The 15,780-nt window shown below is 35.7% G+C and overlaps 1 protein-coding gene across 1 annotated transcript in view; it reads left to right on the top strand.

Moving 5' to 3' along the window:
- nckap1l (NCK associated protein 1 like) overlaps positions 1–15,780 on the top strand; it is a 40,464-nt gene that overhangs the window by 2,887 nt on the left and 21,797 nt on the right. Inside the window, exons 2-17 of the mRNA XM_073875789.1 lie at positions 1,721–1,831; positions 1,923–2,015; positions 3,447–3,503; positions 3,588–3,730; positions 6,370–6,460; positions 6,606–6,743; positions 7,207–7,255; positions 9,654–9,810; positions 9,955–10,011; positions 10,143–10,239; positions 10,787–10,896; positions 12,023–12,155; positions 12,257–12,338; positions 12,437–12,495; positions 12,732–12,877; positions 13,111–13,243. Of these exons, the coding sequence (XP_073731890.1) occupies positions 1,721–1,831; positions 1,923–2,015; positions 3,447–3,503; positions 3,588–3,730; positions 6,370–6,460; positions 6,606–6,743; positions 7,207–7,255; positions 9,654–9,810; positions 9,955–10,011; positions 10,143–10,239; positions 10,787–10,896; positions 12,023–12,155; positions 12,257–12,338; positions 12,437–12,495; positions 12,732–12,877; positions 13,111–13,243 (1,656 nt within the window). The remainder of the gene's footprint in view (positions 1–1,720; positions 1,832–1,922; positions 2,016–3,446; positions 3,504–3,587; positions 3,731–6,369; positions 6,461–6,605; positions 6,744–7,206; positions 7,256–9,653; positions 9,811–9,954; positions 10,012–10,142; positions 10,240–10,786; positions 10,897–12,022; positions 12,156–12,256; positions 12,339–12,436; positions 12,496–12,731; positions 12,878–13,110; positions 13,244–15,780) is intronic.

Here is a 15,780-nt window from a genome sequence, read left to right as displayed (position 1 = left end):
CTTAAAGCACTGCTGTGATGTATAATAATAGTGATGCTTTGCATAAATGCAAGCCCCACTAATAAAAAATTAACTGTTTAAAATTATAACAGTTATGACAATATTTTGGGTGAGTGTATAATGTAATACATTTCTCATAATATAATAATTTTTATTACATTATTTAGATTATTAAGATTTTATTACGTTTTTACACTTTGACCATTTCCTTACAATAATAATTATTACATTATGTGCCGTAATTATATTATGAGTTGCTACACACATGCTTAGAAGGACATACATCTAATAAGATGCACGACATAAAGCTGTATATATTCTTTCAATTTAATTCAATGTTATTTATATAGCGCTTTTCACAATTGTTTAATTGTTCCAAAGCAGCTTTACATTAATAAAAACAAGAGAAAACTGAAAAATCATAGGACAACAAAGTAGCAAAGTAAAATGACTAAGATTAAACTGTACTAGTAAGTGGAGTATTTATGTAACATATAGACGGGTTGCAAGTTTACAAAACATTACAGGGTGCGCGCGCATCCAGGAGGCAGAAAGCCAGATTGGTGAGCTGATCCGCTACGGCAACAACCTTAATTATTGAAGTGTTCTTTATTGTTTGTATATAAATAAGACTTGATTTTAGTTGGATCTGTTTTTCTGTCTTTATTTTTGCAGTGTTACTGTAATACATGTATGAATTATAATGTTAGGCTAGTAACGTAATAGTCGCATCTACTGGTATGTTAACATCAGGCACCCAGCACTGACTCTGTTGGTACTATTTTCCACGCAACAACTCCTTGGCATTTTGACTTACAGACACCGCTACTAGCATACAACACAATGCACGTCTCTTCTTTCTGCCTCTCGGTTGCGCGCGCAACCAGTTAGTGACGTCGCCGTGCAACCCGTCTATATGTAACGTGACGTAGGATAGTTCTAAGTTAAAGGTGGCGTAGAATGTAAAACTGTATTTACCTATGCATAGATGAATAATAAGTGTTCTGTACCTCGTAATAACATATCGTGAACTTCAAACACCTCATACATGCAAAAGACTGCTAGAAAACAGGCCAATCTCAACATAACAACATCGGTGACGTTACAGTCGAGATGTACGCCCCAACATTAAATTAAACATTAAAATAAGTACAGTGTTGTTGCAATGCTAAAAACAAAGTTGTGACTGTTGAGTTAGCGCTATATGCTAGTTAATGCTATATGTTAGCGTTTAGGCTAAAGTTGTACTATTGACGTTACAGTTACATTTTGCAGGTCCATACTGAAAAAAACACAAACTTACCACTTCCATTAACAATCTCCAAACAATTGATTATTCCTCAAAATCTGTATCTTCATCTGATACAAGCTCAAACAATAAGGTCTGTTTACACATACACAGAGCTATTAAAGAGCTGCTCTGAGAAACAGCCAATCAGAGCAGAGCTCAACAGTAATAATATTCTAAAGACAAATCCTAGGGTTGTAAATGAACATATAAAACTGTCTCTGGATAATCTGCACTTAATAAAGTCAGATATCAGCATTTTTTTTGCACCTTTAAGTTAATGCCAGCTGACCCACAAGGGGTTGAAAAAACTCCTAGGAGAAAAACCTTGTGAAAAAAAGTCCTTGGGAAAAAAAGTGTAACACAAAAATGTAACAACTGTAATCCATCAGTGTGTAATGTTGGGTCAATATCTTTCTTTATTTGTTACAGATTTGTACAGATCCAAAGCGAAGACCATCCTACCTTACTGACAAAACCATGGAGTCTGCCATAAAATATATCAACAGAAAATTCCCCAACATAGACTTCAGAGGAGGCAGTGTGAGTATTCATAGAGAAAAACACATTCGTTATTCATTCTGCACTTCCACAAAGGATTTGGTGTTTAAATGAGTGATTATTTTTTCTTTAGCAACATCTCGGCAGCATTCAGAAACAGAAGTCAGCTGTACTGGAGGCCCTTCACAGTTTCTATGAGTCCTTCATTGATGTCATGGAGTTCAGGGTGAGAATATCAAACTATAATGGCCTTCATTTACAAGCAAGTCACTGACCTAGCGATCAGTAAAGTTACATCAGTTTCAGTGGAGTCACCCTGAGATGAGTTTTAAACAGTATTGAAAGAGTTCACATCTGCTGGGGTCCTGTTGGCTGATTTTTCTTCATCATTTAACTTAAAAAACTTTTTTAAGAATAACATTTTATTATTAGGGCTGTCAAAAGATTAATCACATACAAAATAAAAGTTTGTGTTTGCATATATGTGTGTGTACAGTACTGTGTATATATTTAACATTCTTTAACAACATGTTTGATGGTTGGATGCTCTATCCAGTTTGCTTGAACCAGTGGGCGGGACTACCGAAGTAGACTTTAAGTGGAGGCAGTGTTTAAAAATCAACCTGATCTCACACATTTCTGTGGTATAGTCATTCATCTCATCATTTATCCATGTCATTGTCACGGATCTCTGCATTTTTCCGTGTCCGTACCATGGACTTTCTTTTCCATGTCAGTTTCACGTATTGGTTACCATTTTCGCTTTGGTTTGGGGTTTTGGTTTGGATGTCACTTTAATCATTGGTTTATACTATTTTTTCTGGATTTTTAAACAGTTGTCGCCTGACGTTAGGGTTAGAGTTGGGTTTGGGTTAGGATGTCATTTTATGTAACAGAAAGTCATTCTAACCCCAAATCCAAGTGACAATGGTAAGAAAATAGGAAAAACAATTGAGTAACCAGTATGTGAAACTAACTGACACAGAAAAAAAATCCTTGGTACGGACACGGAAAAATGCTGAGATTTTCTGTGCTTGGTGTGAACAGCTGATGTTGATATTTCAGTAACAAGGAGGTTTTCAGTTCTGAAATTTACAGGATGACCTCATATATAACAAAAGCTCAAGTTAAAATTGATTCCTTGATTCACCGCTCCTTTAATGTTGACAACTGCAAAGGGCTTTATTTTAGAAACATTTTACTGATAACTCAACAAAATAAAAGCTAGAAAGATATAGTCTATTTCTAAATATGGCTGAAGAAAAAAGTGATATATATTGGATGCAATATGAGAAAATTATGGGTTTATTTTTATTTTAAATACTTTTTTAATTAAAAGATATTTGAAGGCCCAGCCCTTCGTTCTCTAACCAGGACCCAACATTTGGTGCTACGCCCCTGGAAACATTGATGCCATTTATAACACCAATACATGGGAAATGGCAACAGTTAAAAGTATTTAACTGGTGTTAATATGTAAGAATACTATTTGTATTATTATCTAACAGTGTGTCTTTGTAAAAACCTCAGTTCAGAATCAAACTGGCAACCTTTGAGTTCGAGCCTGACTTTCTTACCTTAATGTCACAACTGCACCTAAGTTGTGAGTTATTTGACAGTTATTTGATTAATTTTTTGGTTGTTGTTGTTTTTCTAGGATCACGTTTATGAATTGCTGAACACAATAGATGCCTGTCAGTGCTTCTTTAGCATAGTAAGTAAGAGCATTAAAGAGAAAATTGTAAGAAAACGAGACAGAGACGGTTTTACAATCATCTGTATTTATAAATAATTTCAGGCTGTAAATTTTGACTTCACCAAGAACTACCTGGATCTTATTGTCACCTACGCTTCGGTCATATACATGTTGTCCCGCATTGATGACAAGAAGGCACTTGTGGGAATGTATAACTGTGCATATGAGCTGTCAAATGGAAGCAGGTAATGTAACCACATGATGTCCTGAATGAGCACTGTGTTGAAATAAATAAAAGTGACAACACAAGATGTGTTAAAAATAACACAAAATGTGTTGTTATTGTAATAACAGAGATGTGTAAGGCAATGCATTCATGTTGCCCCAAAAATACCACTGATTGTGTTGTTTTTAACAGTGAAAACCTATTATTTCATTTGATTAATTAACTGTAAATACTGTATGTCATGGACTTCAGTTTCTTTTAATCCTCAAAAACACCCCAACCCACTTACATCTAAAGTTCAGAAACTATAACCTTGGAAGTTTTTCATATAGTTTTCACAAATACTGATTAAGCATGTTTCATGTTTATAATACGGTTAGTTCCCGTCCTTGATTCTGATTGGTCATTAGCTGTGGTTTATTTATTATAAAACACATCTATGACCTCTGTAATCAGTGTATCACTAAACTTAACAATGTAAACGCATGTGTGAAACAATCAGTTACTGTTATAAGTCACTCAGGGATTATTTTTTCCAGTGGAAGGACAATTTTTAATGACTTAGATAATTAGAAAGTTTTGTTGGTACAAATTTCTTTGCTTTATACAGTCCAGCCTCTTGTAACATATTGCTTAGTTATTCTATATCCCGTCAACCCAGTATCACCTAATTACGTATTTAAAGTCTTTCCCTAACACTGACACGTTTTTCCGCCTTTTTGCGTGAACATGTCACGTTTTTTTTGTTTACGTATCACTGGCATGTATTTGTTATTCAAGTGTTTTGTCCTATTTTCTTACCATTGCCGCTTCAGTTAAGTAACCCTGTATCACGAATTTATATACCTATAGTCACGTAATTTTGTATCTTTTCGGTGACACTGACACGTTTTTTACCTTTTTGCCTGAACATGTCACGTTTTTTTGTTTACGTGTCACTGGCATGTATTTGTTACGCAACTGTTTTGTCCTATTTTCTTACCATTGTCGCTTCGGTTTAGCAACCCTGTATCACGAAATTACGTACCTATAGCAGGCTTGTGCAGAATTCAGAATTGAATTGAGAATGACTCCTAAATTCCAATTCAATTCTTGAATTTGAATTGAATTTGAATTTATGTCAAAAACAGGATGTGGAATTACAATTCGAATTTGAATTAAAGGAAGCAGAATTGCAATTCAATAGAAATTCAAAGAAATTCTTATACATATTATACAGTAAGTGAAGTGTTAAAAATGAAGCTTTCAGTATATATCAGATATGACTGCATTACATATTCTATAAATATATTCGTTTGTACAGATTACATTTACAGGAAATGTTTTCCCCCAGCAATTAATGTTAAAAACTCTAGTCACATAACACATAATTAAGTTTGATTTTTTTGCAATTGTAATTTTATGGAACACAATGTAACATGACTTCATTTCCCAGAATGCTTTAATTTTACCAAGTATTTAAAATGGTTGTCAAACAATTTTCCAAAGTAATTTTCCTAACACTGAATGTATGTGAGATTCTTTCTGTTGTGTGACTGTGGAATTTCTTTGAATTGCCATGAATTTAATTCCACTTCCTGTCATTCCAATTCCAATTCAAATTCAACTTCCTGTTCAATTCAAATTCCAATTCATGAATTGAATGGAGGCCAATTCTGAAATTCTGAATTGTGCACAAGCCTGACCTATAGTCACGTAATTTTGTGAGTCTTTTCCGTGACACTGACACGTTTTTCCGCCTTTTTGCGTGAACATGTCACGTATTTCTGTTTACGTGTCACTGTCACATATTTGTTACTCAACTGTTTTGTCCTATTTTCAAACCCATTGTCGCTTCGGTTTAGGGTTAGATTTGGATTTGCATTAGGATGTCACTTTAAGTATTGGTTTATGGCTTTTTTTATGATTTATTTTTTATATTTTATGATTTTTAAACCATTGTCACGTTTTTTTGTTTACGTGTCACTGGCATGTATTTGTTACGCAACTGTTTTGTCCTATTTTCTTACCATTGTCGCTTCGGTTTAGCAACCCTGTATCACGAAATTACGTACCTATAGTCACGTAATTTTGTGAGTCTTTTCCGTGACACTGACACGTTTTTCCGCCTTTTTGCGTGAACATGTCACATATTTCTGTTTACGTGTCACTGTCACGTATTTGTTACTCAACTGTATTGTCCTATTTTCAAACCCATTGTCGCTTCGGTTTAGGGTTAGATTTGGATTTGCATTAGGATGTCACTTTAAGTATTGGTTTATAGCTTTTTTTATGATTTATTTTTTATATTTTATGATTTTTAAACCATTGTCGCCTGGCGTTAGGGTAAGAGTTGGGTTTGGGTAAGGATGTAATTTTATGCAAATCTAACCCTAAACCGAAGCGACAATGGTAAGAAAATAGGACAAAACAGTTGAGTAACAAATACGTGACAATGACACGTAAACAAAAATACGTGACATGTTCACGCAAAAAGACTCAAAAAATTAAGTGACTATAGGTACATAATTTCGTGATACAGGGTTGCCCCTGTTGTGTCTAATAACTGGATAATGGGCATTTGAAAAATGTGGTGAAACATTTCCCTGCTGTTAATTGTCATGAAAAGCATTGGATAAATTTGAAAATGTGTGTGTGTGTGTGTGTGTGTTTGTGCAGTGACCCCACATACCCTCGTCTTGGACAGATGTTCTTAGAGTACGATCATCCCTGGAAAAAACTTTCAGAGGAGTTTGGTCCTCACACCAAGGTGAGATGTCTGGGTTACTTGAACTATTCTAGGACTTCTGGATGTTTTACTGAGTCTAAATTCATTTTAGAGCATCTCTATTAATTTAAAATCAAACTTTGATATGCTTCAATACGGTCTAATCTAATGTGTGTTTGTTGTAAAGTCTGTAACAGAGGCTCTTCTGTCGTTAAATCTGATTTATCCACGGAGGAATCTGTCTGCTGAACAGTGGCGCAGTGCTCAGATGTTGTCACTGTTGGCTTCTCCTGCAGCAATGCTCAACCCTGCGTGCTGTGAAACTGTATGTACTTCATCTACTTCACTGTCTTTAAAACACTTATCAATCAATGTACAGATCAACAATTACCATCAGAAACCTGCTGAAGCTCATAAAAGCACATTCATCTTTCATGAATGACTCCAGTCTGTTAATATATGTTTGTGAGACACGAAAACATTCATATTTAAGGTTTATTTAACAAAAGTGAAATGTAAACAAACAAATCCCAGCAATATATTCAAATAAGTACATGGATAATGTCAAATTTGACTGGTTCTTGCATATCTCGTGATGAAAGACACATGTGACAGCAAAGCAGAAAATCTCACAATATTAATACAACAAGCAAAGTTTCATTTTAAAAGCTTTCTTAGTGAAAAAACATTTAAAGTCATTTTCAATATCTATTCCTTCAATGTCATTTTTAATTTACAATATTATTTAGTTGAGTGTAAATGGTTCTGACATTCAGTGTTGTTTATAGATGGCTTGTGAGTATTTATCTATGGAGGTGATGGAGCGCTGGATTCTCAGTGAGTATCTATGATTGACACATGAACATTCATTTCATCATTACTGTATTATCTGCACGCAAACCACACAACTTCAACAAGCCATGAGTTACACCAAACTAAATTCAGTTAAAGGATCTAAACCAGCACTTTGTGGAAAATAAATACTGCATTTTTTCAATTGAGCTTAGTTGGATGCAGATATTAAAAGACATTTAACAGGGCATTTTATTTTAACATTCAGATGTATGAAGGCATTGTATGATGTTAATGCATACAGTTATCTCTTACTTTAATGTATTTCAAAAACAGTATGATGTTTTTTGATGATTGTAATAAACAGGTAATAAACAGGTTGTATGTGCATTATCGCTTACATACATCAACTTCACATTATGGTTGTATTTATAAAACAAATTGAGTTGAGATGTTATCTCTCAGCACACAGATGAGCCATTAACTAACTTTTGACAGTTTATCTAAAGCACTTCACAGCTTTAGAGGATCAAGTTCAATTCAATGTTATTTATATAGCGCTTTTCACAATTGTTAATTGTTTCAGCTTTACATTAATAAATGTAGGAAAAGCGAGCGTAGTAATAATGTAACGTATACAGTAAAGTATAAAGTTAAGCCAAATGTTGCGGACTCTCCAGGGGATGAAAAAAACCCCTAGGAGAAAAACCCTCCTAGTCCAGGGGGGAAACTCCTAGGAGGAGAAAAACCCATGAGAGAGATACATTTATATATATATATATATATATATATATATATATATATATATATATATATATATATATATATATATATATATATATATAAATACTATCGGGGTATGAGAACAGGTAAACTAATTAAACTGGTCCCGCCGTTGGTCGCTGGTCAGGCATCGGCTTGGCATCTCGTTGAAGAACGGTCAGTAGATCAGTGGTGTGATGACCTTCACAGCTGCAGGAACAGGGTCTGTTTGTCTCATTGTCCCCAGGGTCAAGGACGAGACAGGGAGAGAGATACAGAATCCTATTAGCGTAGGGGCTGTTCACATGTAATGCAAGTGTCATACAGTATTGTTGTTTAAATCAGCTCGGTTCCAGACAGGCTAACTATTGCGGCATAAGTATATTACCCAGATGAGTTATGTGAGTGCTTTGTTCTAGACAAACTAACTGATTGCGAGATAAGTACATTTACTGGACATTTTATGTGAATGCTTTGTTAAAGAAGAATGTCTTAAGTTTAGATTTAAAGTGATCGACTGTGTCTGATACTCGAACATTATTTGGTAAATCATTCCAGAGCTTAGGTGCTAAGTAGGAAAAGGATCTACCACCTTTAGACACTTTTGATATTCTAGGGATAATTAAGTGACCAGAATTTTGTGAGCGCAGTTTACGTGATGGATTGTATTCTGATAGTAGTTCTTTAATATACGAGGACACTAGGCCATTTAAGGCTTTGTAGGTGATTAGTAATATTTTAAATTGTATGCGATATTTAACTGGTAGTGAGTGTAAAGATGCCAGAATTGGACTTATGTGGTCATACTTTTTAGATTGAGTAAGCACTCTTGCAGCGGCATTTTGAACCAGCTGTAAATTGTTTACCTGATTTGCGTGATATCCCTCAAGTAACGAGTTACAATAGTCTATTCTAGAGGTCATAAAAGCGTGTATAAGCTTTTCTGCATCTGATGCAGACAGCATATGGCATATGGCCTAAAACCCTAGTGTTGGGTTTTTGTATGAATTTTGGACAAAATGTTGCCTGGCTGTAAAATGATTCTTGATTTTAACTTTGATTCTGATTTGATTATATATAGTTTAACCCCTGACTTCACAGACAAGGATTAAGACTAGACCTAGACTAAAACACATGTTTGAGCTGTCTCAATTGATAATAACTTGCACTGACAGATTTTATAACATCCCAGTCACAGTGGCATTGATTTGTCTCAAGATTCACACCAGTAACGTCTTTTTCTAAAGCATGTTTATAAAAGATACTTCTGAATTTAACTAGGGTATTGTCCTAGCTAATGAAACTAGGCCTACATGTTCAAATAGTCTGAGCTGGGCCAAACCATGACTATGCCATCTAAAAAGTGTTTTGTCAAACTGTGTACTGTGTTTAGTCTTTGCACAGCAAAATAATTTTTTGTCAAATTAACATATATTTTGTTACCTTAACTTAACAAATTAAGTTAAACAATTTCAATTTGTTGTTATAAGTAAATGTCAACTTTTTACAGGTCAAAACATAAAATGGTAGGTTGAGTTGACTTGCAAAAGTTAAAAGTTGTTTTAACTTCATGCTGCATTTTTTTTACAGTGTGTCCAATAATTAACACATCACTGACTGTTGTATCAGATTTATATGTTTTTATAACTGCATTTGTATGTTTTTTATTTGCTGATTCTCATGGGATTCCTGTTGTGCCACAGTAGTTTAAATACAAATGCCGGCTCTCAGAATTTATGGAAGATGGCTCTTCGTAACGGCCTTTACATCTCAATCATCCGAGATGAAGTTTTGAACATACACAAACTCTCTGAAGATTTCTTTGATAATCTTAAAGGGTAAGACAGTATATACACTGATGTATGTTTTTTGAGTGAAAGTGTTTGTAATGTCACTTCAATAGAAATATATTTCATACATTTTTGGATAATATCTCAGTTATTTCTTATAATGTAAACGGTTGAACTTTTTTATATTCTTAGACACAGTAAGCGCATTGCTGACATCAAAGAATGCAAAGAGTTTGCCCTTGCTAACTGGTAAGCATTTTTATTTAGAATAATTTGTACATCATATAAAGTGTTATGAGCTTTCCAGTTGTTTTCAAAACAGCGCTTTCCTTACTTGATTATTTAAAACTGTTTCCTCTTATTGATCTTTTGTTGTCCAGCGGGACATTGCGAAGAGAGAAACGAAGCTTTCTGAGAAATGCCTTGAAAGAACTTACCAAGGTTTTGGAGGATGAACCGGCCCTGCTTGGACCCAAGGCTTTATTCTCATTTGTAAACTTTATAGGCACAATTCGTAAGATTTTCTTCACTTTATCCCAAATGTTTCCAACAAATTTTTAATTCAGAGAAATTCAGCATTTTAATCTGTGCAACATCCCTCCTCCGTCTCCTGTCAGTGGTCCCGTATCTACATTATTCTCGCTTTCCACATTTACTGCTGTAAAAACCATAGATGTGTTTGACTTAATGCGACACTGCGCAGACTGACGGGTGGATGACATTACATTACTGCGAAAGAGCGATTCAAGAAATCATGCGGAGGAGTCGACTCCCTCTCATTGTACTTTGATGTCATCCACCTGTCGGTCTGAGTGTTGGCTCATGTTGTAGGGTAACGTATATAAACCTTTATTCAATTACATCATCCATGAAGATAATTTATGAGTCCCATTGGATTGATTTCCGTAGCAACTTCTATTATTCCACGCTCCTTTACAGCGTCATCAAGCTACGCCTGTTACTGTTGTGCATGCCTTTAATGAAGTATATGCTTTTACATGTCATGACTGTGTGTCTCCTCCAGGCTTTATTTGTGTTCATGGCCCTGTCGTTCTCTCGTGATGAAGTACTTTGGCTTGCGCGTCACGCTGAGAATATCACAAAGACCAAAACGCCTGAGGATTACGCAGACTCGTAAGTTTTGACTTAGACTTAGTTTGTATTAGACTTTATAATATGTGGAAGGGAGGGGTGCAAATCTTTGGTAGACACCAAAGTGATTTGAATCATAAGAGGCGAATCAGCAATTTAATTTAGTAATAGATCGATTTTCCAAGGAAATTAGTTGTCTAAAAGCCAATTCACACTGATCCAACAAACAGGTTGGCAGTTGTTGGATCAAAGTAAATCAGACTTTGGAATGTTGGGGTTTATTGGAGTTGGTTGTTGTTGGACCAATGTGAATTGACCTTTAAAGTGTGCACAGCTGTAGTTTTCTGCCCTCTCCTGGAGGAAGAGGTGAATTACCAAACGGGAATCACCATGTATCACCTATTAAAGGGGAATCATCACATACGAAACAGAAGCTTAGGTACTTAAGCCCAAAGTAGACTGTTTAATACATATGCACGTGGTCGAAAGTATAGTTTATTTGACCCGTACATGTATCAGTATGTTCAATGCATGCGCATTGCTACATACTACATTCTCCTGTAAGCACATAAGAAATAAACATTCAATTCACGGACAACAGCTCTGGTGGACATTCCTGAAGTCAGCATGCCAACCGCATGCTCCTTTAAAACTTGCGACATCTGTGGCATTGTCCTCCTGTGTGATAAAACTGCAGATTTTCGAGTGGCCTTTTATTGTGGCCAGCCTAAGGCACACCTGTGCAATAATCATGCTGTCTAATCACCATCTTGATATGCCACACTTGTGAGGTGTATGGATTATCTCAGCAAAGAAGAAATAGTGTTGAAAAAGTGTTGCGTTTATAATTTAGCATCAGACAGTGTGTTACAGAACGTGCATTTCTTTCTTTTCTTTCAGTTGTATTGTAAAACGTATCACTTCCTGATGGTGTCGCATGTGCGAGTATGACAAAATCCAAATTAAATTGCAATTCTTTTATACCTTGCACAAAAAAAAACGGTCAAACAGTGTTACAGGGTGGGATTAAACCATGGGCCATGCTTGTATTTGGAAGTGACCTCCCTCACAATTGACCACATTGTAGAGCAGTTAAGGCTCAGTGACTACAAGGTGGGGCAAAAAACAAGCTTAAAAGATTGCTATAATGATCGTATTTGTTCTTCAGACAGATAGCAGAGATCCTGTACCACATGGAGAAGCTGCGTTCACTATTGACTCATCACAGTTATGTTATACAGCGCTATCATCTTCAGTATTTATCACAGTATGATGCTCTAGTGTTGAATGACACCATTCAGGTACTCAAACAAACATCATTCTTTCTCTATGGCAGTGCAGTAAATCTACAGACATCTTATGCTACTAAATGCTAAAGTTTTCTATCTTGTCCTCATTTTAGGGTATGAATGTCTGTCCAGAGGAAGAATCGGTCCTTCTGTCATCATTCGTCTCAACTCTGTCTACAATGACTCTTAAGAACTGTAAGATAAGATGAGCCATAGATAAACCTCTTAGCACACATGTGAACAGTTCTGTGTACAGATTGGTTTGGTTTTATTTGATGATCTTTTTTAAACAGTAAATGCCGGAGAAGAATTTGACCTGAAACCCTTCAGACTAGATTGGTTAAGACTGCAGGTACTGTTTGTGCACAGCTGAATGAATTTTACATCATCTTTGGATTTTTAGTTCATTTTGTCAGTTAATGTTTTATTGTAGCTTTGATCGATAATAAGTTATTATTGTGAACTCAACTAAGTGCTACTGTAAATGGTTATGAATGGCAATGTAAATATAAATCAGTACATGACTGCATGACTGTGAGATGGATTATAAATCTCAGTTTGACAGCTGTGTGTGATATATATTTTCAGGCTTACACCAGTATTGGTAAAGCTCCTCTGTCACTGAAGGATTATCCTGACATCGCTAAGATCATGAACATGACCCAGTTTCACACAAGGATGATGGACAGTGTCAATGAACTCCTTTTTGAAACCGCTGATCTCTCTGTTCTCTGGTCAGTCTCTGCTGTGTCTTTACGATTAAAGCTACACTTCTTGTAAAGAAACGTCAACATGTTTTAATTGTGTCATGCATGATGTAATAAGTACTTTTGTTTTAAGTGGCAGTCAATATATTTTTGACCCTTCTGAAATATCTTTAAAGATTAAAGTGCAGATGAGTAAAAGATGAAGCATCTGAAAGCGCATATGTACTATTTGTTCATATTTTAATGTTGTGTTTCTGTAGTTTTCACGCGCGTGTGTTTGAGAAGATGTTTTCTCAGAGCTCTGAAGACGCCTCTATGCATCGTTACCTCATGGCATTCCCAGCGGTCTGTTCACACTTCAGTCACTGTCTCCACCCACTGTGTCCAGAAGAGGTCAGTGTAGTGCATCCCTATTAGAAATTAGTCTGTTCGGGTGTAAATATTAATTAAGTGGACGACGTTAATGCCAGGTGTAAACGGTGTTCAAAACGTTTTGAACGCGTCCACTTTCGACCACTTTCAACCACATTCAGAGGTAGTCGAAACCCCTTTCGATCGGATTGCTTTTGTAGTGTATACGCACATGTGGTTGAATGTGTTCGAACAGCCACACGCGACCGCCTTCTCTCCACCCATTTATCTAATCTGAGGTACTGAGCACAATGTTTTATGTCTTTTCTGACTTCTGGCACTAACACACGATGTACAGCGCTATTTAAACTTTCATTGATAAAACTAAAGCGGCTGATCTCCGCAGTTTCGTATTGCAGGCGTGTGAAAGTTGCGCGATTTTATTTTTATAAATTGCACTGAAAATTCAGAGAAAGCTCTAACATATACACATCCAAAACACTGTGCAATGTTTACTTGCTAAACAAACAGTGGACTGTGACATAATATTAGTTTGCATCCATATAAACTCATCATTACTCCCGCTCGCGTTTAAATGAAAGCGGAGAGACTGGCCCACCGTCTCACAGACCACCCCCTCACAGTATTCAGCACAGAAGCGGTCGAAAGTGGACAAAAGAGACTGATTTAAATACCAGTTGTAAATGTGATGTGTCTTTCTCGTCCACTTGTGATCCGATCGACAAAAACACATCTTAATACCAAGTGTAAACAGCCCCTAAAAGCACCTCTTCCTGCTGATTGGTCCCGAACTTAGTTTAATAAACTTCATTTAATGACTTGTTTAATTGTGTCATTAATGCATTTGCACAACAACTATGTTATGCTATAAAATTAATGTAGTTTTAAATCCATAAAGTATATAAACAACGAAAATGACATAAGCAAGTCACATGATCGATGTTAATGTTCGATAATGACTTTTAAAACAATGTTTATATAAAATTAGGAAGCAAAAATTTGACCTCATATGTGACTGTGAGCATGACTCCGCGCCACAGTAAACTCTGTCGTTGTACCAAGATGAATCTAGAAATTTATAACGTGAAGACTGTCACATTTTAAACCATACATTTTTTAAACAGCAGATGTTAACTGCACATTACCATACTGGGGTTTGGAAATGTGGTGAGCGTATCTGACGACGTTTCAATATTTCAGATAGCAAAATGCACTAGCAAGAAGCCTGTAACCCTGCTGTGCCTGCCGCCTGAATAAAGTAACATGTAACAAAATGAAAACCATACCAAATGTTGAAAATCTCTGAAAAGTGACAAGGATGCAGAGGAGAAGTGATAATATTGTGCATATTAAACAGATGAAAAGAGAATGAACAGATTAAAGGATTTTTCCATTTTCTTAAAACAAAATCCAGATAATTTACTCGCCACCATGTCATCCAAAATGTTGATGTCTTTCTTTGTTCAGTCGAGAAGAAATTATGTTTTTTGAGGAAAACATTGCAGGATTTTTCTCATTTTAATGGACTTTAATGGACTCCAACACTTAACACTTAACTCAACACTTAACAGTTTTTTTCAACGGAGTTTCAAAGGACTATAAACAATCCCAAACGAGGCATAAGGGTCTTATCTAGCGAAATGATTGTCTTTTTTTTTTGTCAAGAAAAATAAAAAATATTCACTTTCTAAACCACAACTTCTCGTCTATCTCCGGTCCTGTGATGCGCCAGCGCGACCTCATGCTATTCGTCACGTCAAGAGGTCACGGAGGATGAATGCGAAACTACGCCCCAGTGTTTACAAGTGTGAAGAAACAAAAACTAGGAGTGCACCGAAATTAAAATTCTTGGCCAAAACCGAAAAAAGGAAACCAAGGCCGAAAAACCGAAACACCGAAAGAAATTATTATGCCAATTATTAGTACAATTGCATTTATGGCTATCACTGTGTACTAACTTTACTAGGAGTGTGTGACGGATAAAAAAACTCAGTTCGGATCACATTACAGTTTTTGAGGCACAGATCAGATTATTTAAGCAGGTGGGAAAAATCTAATAAACAATAAAGAAATTGCAAACATTTACAAAAAAGAACAAAGTTGTACATTAATAAGATCTGAAATTAGCATTAGGTACAGAAATCAAATTAAATGAATCATAACACAATAAATTAAATATATTATTATTTTTAGAGCTATTTGTCTCTTTGTCATGGGTTGTTTGATTAACATTAATGACACAGACTTAAGTAGGTTAATCTGACTGTAATCTATACATACACTTAAGACATAAACAAATGTTTTTATTAGAAAAAGAATACGGTGGAGATAATTTTGTTTATATGTGCCCTGTCAATAACAGAGAGATTTTATTTTTGCTTTTTTTTTTTTTTAAAGCGTTTCTCTCGAATGTGCACTATTGAAGGCACTTAAACGCGCGCACACACAGAGACCGAGGTTGAATCTCAAACAGCGCAACAGTCGCTCCACATAAAAACGTGAGCACGAAGGGGAGGGGTGTGTGACAACTGATCACCGTGGGTGAAACCCAAGCGCTA

The sequence above is a fragment of the Misgurnus anguillicaudatus genome, chromosome 14 (genome assembly GCF_027580225.2).
Source record: "Misgurnus anguillicaudatus chromosome 14, ASM2758022v2, whole genome shotgun sequence".
Lineage (NCBI taxonomy): Eukaryota > Metazoa > Chordata > Actinopteri > Cypriniformes > Cobitidae > Misgurnus > Misgurnus anguillicaudatus.
The sequence above is the reverse complement of the archived record's forward strand: the minus strand, read 5'-3'. Positions and strand labels throughout refer to the sequence as shown.